This window comes from Ammospiza caudacuta, chromosome 7, assembly GCF_027887145.1.
Source record: "Ammospiza caudacuta isolate bAmmCau1 chromosome 7, bAmmCau1.pri, whole genome shotgun sequence".
NCBI lineage: Eukaryota > Metazoa > Chordata > Aves > Passeriformes > Passerellidae > Ammospiza > Ammospiza caudacuta.
Window position 1 is genome coordinate 32438049 of NC_080599.1, and position 6171 is coordinate 32444219.

Consider the following 6171-nt stretch of genomic DNA (forward strand, 5'->3'; position numbering starts at 1 on the left):
GATTTGATACTGTTTATTCTGGGGGGTTGCGAAGCCACTTCCAAAGCAAGTTAAAGCTGAAACTTGTTTTTTCTGTAGATGACTGGGGGTAGATTCTGACCTGCTGCCTGTGAGCAGAAATCCGTGGCTCATGTATGAGCTACAATAGTTATTTCTTACACTGGGAAAAACAGATTCAAAATCTGCTCGCTAGAGTAAAATGCTGGACCGAATGCTGAATTTAAAAACAAGATCTTCACATCTTTTTAAAAGTTTATTTGGCCTCCTGAGCAGTGTGGTTTAGTAGTTTAATTTGTTGTTTTTTCTGTCCTGTCCTGCCCTTTTTACTCCCCATTCCTAAACCAGTGGGGTGTAAGGAAAGAGCTGTGTGTTGTGGGGCTTTAAGTGCACTTCAGCTGTGGCTGTGGCTTGAGCTAGCAGCACATCTGCTGGGCTCCATTGCACAGAGCACTTGCAACCTCTGCTGTGAGAAATCCTCAGACCTCCCTTGTTTGTTTGCAGCGCCTCTGAGTACTGAGCAGCCTGCAGGAGGACATTTTGTGGCCTGAGACACAAAGCGTTAAAGGCGCATTTCCTCTGCAGCCCTTCCGAGAAGCCGGGCTCTGGCAGCTGGGCAGCAGCACACAGGGCATGGGGATGTGCCAGAGCAGCTCCTGTGGGAGGAAGCTGGCTCGTCCTTGCTCTGTAACCCTCTGGATGCAGGCTGTGCCTCCGGCCTTCAGCCTGTCACTGAAGCAGTTACTGGGAAGTGGGATCTCTACCAAATCCTGAACATGTAAGAAAAATTGGAGTGTGCAGACCTGACCCATGGCATCAGGTTCGGGATAACATAGGATAATGTGGAGCAGGAGAGCTGTGTCACCATAAGCTCACAAAGCAAGAGATGTACTAGCCTCTGACTTTTCCTAATTGCTCTGCCCATGATTCCACAAATCATTTCCGTCTTGCTGCTTTTCTGGGAAAGCAGCTGTGCTGGTTCTGGCTGCCACAGCAGGTCTGCAGCTCAGGCAGCAGCAGTGTGACTGTTGCTGCACTGAGATCACAGGTTCGCTTGCTGGAGATGAGCTCAAGGGAGGGGGCAGCTACAGTGCACATTATATAAACTTAAGTCTTGCCATCTGTTTTGAAGAGACTATTTTGTAATATTGCTAAGGTTACAGACTTGAGCACTGTAACTTTAAAAATGCCACAGTTATGGTTTCCTATGTGGCCTTATTATGATCTTTGAGGCATTACATGGCATAATTATTACTTTCGTGCTTAGTTGACAGCTGGATTTTTCCTTTCAATCCCAGCCACAGGTGCAGAAGGGTGTGAGGAGACTCCAAGTGCTTGACTCGGCAATATAAATAGCGAAGGGGTTGTTGAGACATGCTCTCACTACAGGTTCTAAGTGCTGCACATACTGTGTAACTATAGGAAAACTTCCTGCATGTTGTGTTAGGAGTAAATCAAGTCAAACTTTCAGGATAGCCTGTTGTTTTTCTACATGAAGAAAACTGGCTATGTCTCAGGATATGTGGTATCCAGCTGATGGAAGAAGATTGTTTTGAGCTACACTTTTAGTAAATATGCCGCTCTATAAACTGGCATTAAAACTAAAGCCTACATTTCCTGGCCTTTTTTCCTGGAAACAGCAAAGCTGTAAAGTGTCTGAGTTGTGTAATAGGATCCATCTTGAGTGACAGCTGACAACAGAAGATAGACAGTGTTGATCTTGGCAGTTTCCATCACTGCTTGTAAAATGCTCAAGGAAACAGCGCTGTTATTTTCCCCGTGTGCACAGCCATGCTGAGGTGCCAAAGTCTGGTAACATTTTCAGAGATACTCCAATTAAGGTCTGTTACCCAATATGTTAATTGCATAGGAAAACAAACCACCAGAAGAGGAGGACTGGGAAGAAATTGGTTGTTGTTTTCTATGAGAACATTTTCAGTTTCCCTTCTCCTGACCCCACTTTTTCTCTTGCCTGTCCCTCAGGGGAGACAGCGGGAAGACAGCAAGTCCCTACATCACCGCCAGCCTCCGAGAACAGCAGTGCAGCCCACAGCATTGGCAGCACACAGAGCACCCCCTGCTCCAGCAGCAGTGCCACCTAACCCAGGGACACAGCCAGGGAGCAGCACAGGACTGTGGGGACATCGGACAGCAGCTTCTGAACGTTGAAACCATCGGTTTGGTTGTTTCTGGAAAAAATGAGGAGGGATTTTTCTATGGGGGAAAAAAAAAAGACTGATTTTCTTTTGGGGAAGCCACTGTGTGTGTGAGTGTGTAAATGAGCACACAATGCATGAGTGAACACAGCCTGTTGGATCTTGTTAGCATGTTATGCTACATGTGACAAAGCTACTAATTTTACAGTACTGCAACCTGTTCTAGGGGTCTGTGGGCCCTCAATGTGAAATCTATGCCAGTTTGGAAAAATGCTGCTTTGTCTATATGATTTTTTCCTTTCCCTGAACCTTATCATTGACACAAGGTATTCATTAAGGGAATTCAGTCATAGAATCACAGAATGGTTTGGGTTGGAAGGGACCTTAAAGATCATCTAGTTCCAACCCTCTGCCCTGGGCAGGGACACTTTCCACTAGACCAGGTTGCTCAAGCCCCATCCAATGTGCCTTTGAATACTTCTAGAGATGGGATATCCACAACTTCTCTGGGCAACCTGTTCAGGTCCTCACCACCCTCAGAGTAAAGAGTTTTTTCCTAAGGTCTAATCTAAACCTCCCTATTTCAGTTTAAAGCCATTAATCCTTGTCCTATCACTACATAAGATAAGAACAGAGGTGAACTTAGGTCAAAGGATTTCTCTTTTTCTGAGCAAGAAAGCATCAATGTCAGATCTCCTTGGTAAATAACATTTTATTATTCAGCTACATTTAGCCTCTTTTGAATAATCTTTGTTTTTTCAGCTTACAGCTACAGCATCTCATTTGCTTTCCTGTTGTGTTTGCAGCTTCAGGTTTGTTCCAGGTATTTTTGTTATTATAGTCATTGATTTAGTAATTGGAAAAGAGCACACTCTAACATTCCCTCTCTTGTTTTATGGGCCAAAGCTCTTTTATAAGAGATTTTTTGATCTGCTATACCAAAAACAGGCACACACAAACATTAAAACAAAGAATGGTCTTATGCACTAACATAGATGGGTGTGTACCTTTAATGGCAATGTCTTTATGCAAATAGATCTATATCAAGGTATACACAGCCTAACTACTTTACCAATTGGAAATTAGCACAGCATTCCTTCTATACATAAACATATAATCCATAAATAGATATATATTAAAAAAATAAAAACTGTCTTTTCAGTTTATAACGGTAGATAGATGAGCTAAAAAAGTTGATTTGGTTCTAATCTTTTAGCTAGCCTAAATTCTCTTTGAAATAAGACATGGGTTTGAGAGCACATGGAATGTACAATAGTGCCTATTGTTTGCTATTCTCTGAATATAGTTGTGCAGCTGTTTGTGCCAAACTGTTGTATGAATGTTATGATTGGATAGTCCCAAAGTAGTATCAGAATATGGAAATGGAAGAAGGGTACTAATTGTCACTATTTTTAGTGTCATTGCCTTATCTTCACCTTCAAATTGATGCAAAATGAAAAGCAGAAAAAGACACTTTTAACATGTAATTGTTTGACTGTTACTTGCCACTTTGTAATGTGTTCTACTGATCCTTCTTTGAGGAAGAGAGGGCATGGGTTTCCTCTAAGAATGAGATTAATAACTTTCATTAGTTGTAGTGAAGGTTACCTGTGCTCTGCAAGAGAGGAAGGGACTTCATTACACTCGAGTGATAGTCTGCTCTGAAGTCTGAGCTGCAGATTTCTTACTGATTCTACACTTGTGCCTTGCTGATGCCAGCATAGTCCAAGTGCAACATATGCAAAGATTTAAGTGCCAGGATCAGGCAGAGTGTTACTCACTTTAAATCAAATCTGTTACCAATCCTGCAAACCCCTCTGCAAGCGGGTAACTGCACGCCTTGTCCTCACTATGGGAAGCACGTGCTGGACTCTGAACCAGGGCTGGTCTCAGTGTCACGCATACAAAGATATTTGATGCTGCAGGCCTGGTGATGTGGACAGGGTGCCATGAAAGTGTGGTTACCCCTGCAGAAGGGTGTGCAGGGTGGCTCTGCTCTGAGCCGTGGGGAGGATGAATGTGCTGCCTGTGTGGTTGAAAAGAAAGCGCTTTGCCTAACCTTCAGCAGAATGTATTGTTAAAGCATATTCTATGTGTAAAGTCTTTAAAGATGTCTTCAAAGAAGACTAGAGTCTTTAACTTCAATCATAGCTATATTTTACTACATTAAATTTCTGTATAAAGATATATTTAAATGTTTTAGATAAATGTAAGTTACTCTATATGAAATGTTTAATTTCAATTACTGTGAAATTTACATATTTTGTAAATTCCTTTCCCCATTTTAACCCTTTCCTTCCCCAGATATTTTATTAAGTAGTTTCTCATAGGAAGTATTAGATTTGGTTGTTGGGATGGACAGGTTGAAAAATTCTGTGTGAAATAGATAATTGTATATTTTTGAGAGAAACATGCTGCATTATCAATCTTTTTATCAAAACTTTAATTTTAGAATAATTTACGGATTTATATATACCATTGGATAAACCAAAAATATATAAAGGTCAAAGATTTGATTTGACTTGTGTGTGAAATTCAGTTTAAATTAACTGAACGTGGTATACTCAGCTATTTAATTCAGCAGTTTTAATAGAACTGAGTTAATTGTCTGTTGGAGTTTACCAAAATGGCACATGATTGCTTAGCAGATGGAAGAGTCATTTCTGCTTCAATAAAGAGAGAGAACCAAACCCAAACATTCCCAGTGAATAACTTTATAACAGAAGTGCGCAGTACTTTGCAGTAAGCTGCCCTCAGCTCAGAGCCTGACACAGCTCTGGTTTTACAGCAGCCATTTGTCAGCACTGCCAGTCTCTGTGTGTGGTGTGGCAGCTCCTGAGGTGCTGATTCCCACCTCCGCCCCGGGGGTTTCACCATGCTGGGCTCACATGGCAGAGCCCTGTGGGGCCTGAAGAGAGACTCTGCTGTCCCAGCAGGGGTGTGCATGGACGGAGTCAGTGTTAATTTCAGCGTGATGCAATCAACTGCGAAGGAATTTATGTAAGATTGGGAGGATTGGGCTTAAAATGGACACCTTGTGCCTGTAAAAGCTATTAGGATACTTAAACGTCCAAGTAGACTGCTTGTTCTGTCATGTGTTGTCTAATCACTAACTCTAACCTTTTACTTTATTTGGTTTTGGACATTTCTACATTTGTGATTCAAGAGATCAGATCTTTCTGTGTTCGGCTATTTTTGTAGCATTTGCCACATGAAAATGGATTTTGCAAAATGTCTGTAGATGCTGATGATTGTAACCTTCCCCCTGCTCTTTCCTAACCATTCCTCTCCTTTATGTTATTTCTGTTATGTATATCTACCTCATGCTTCACAAGAAGACTGTACTGTTGGTTGTGCTGGCAGCCCTTTGTGTGAGGTGCCTGTTGTACCCTGTTGTTGTCATTCATCAGGATGTTCACAGCGTTACCAGATCTTCGCTGCCGTGTCCTGACAGTTCCAAACACAATATTCTCACTTTCCATAAATAAGTATATTTCTTTTAGATGCAAATGCCAAATCAAAGAATGGGAGAAATTTACTTCCTAAAACCTGTGGCCAGTCTGAACACCCTGTTTGTATTTCATATTACATTCAGTATTTCAGAGCCTTGTGGAAATGCATAATTGTACAGTTTTGATAACCACAGTGTCATGTCATCTTAGTCTCTTGTGCATAATAAAGTATATATCAATTTATTAATAACTGATGTCATGATTCATTTGTCTGTCCTCGTGTCCCATAAATTTCAGTGGGAATTGTGTGCAGGATTTGATTTTGTGTATCTACTTCTGAGTTCTTTTAATCCATTGGCTTTGTTTGAGTACTCAATGTCATGGCTTCTTGCAGAAAACAGTAGATATGTTTAGTTAAATGCTGCTGGTTTTTGCTCAAAGTTGAAGTCCAGAGTTCTGATCCTGTGGGCAATTAGTTGTTGCATGTCAAGACACAGCCTCATTTGAATTCTGCAGAAAGCCTGGCTTGAGCACAGTGAAGCCCATGGCTCTGCAGCAGCAGAGTG

At 41.6% G+C, this 6171-nt stretch overlaps 1 protein-coding gene across 1 annotated transcript in view; it reads left to right on the top strand.

The window, feature by feature from the left end:
- TGFBR3 (transforming growth factor beta receptor 3) overlaps positions 1-5840 on the top strand; it is a 108947-nt gene extending 103107 nt beyond the window's left edge. The window contains exon 17 of the mRNA XM_058809047.1: positions 1981-5840. Within this exon, the coding sequence (XP_058665030.1) occupies positions 1981-2099 (119 nt within the window). The 3' untranslated portion in view covers positions 2100-5840. The remainder of the gene's footprint in view (positions 1-1980) is intronic.
- The last annotated feature ends 331 nt before the right edge of the window (positions 5841-6171 follow it).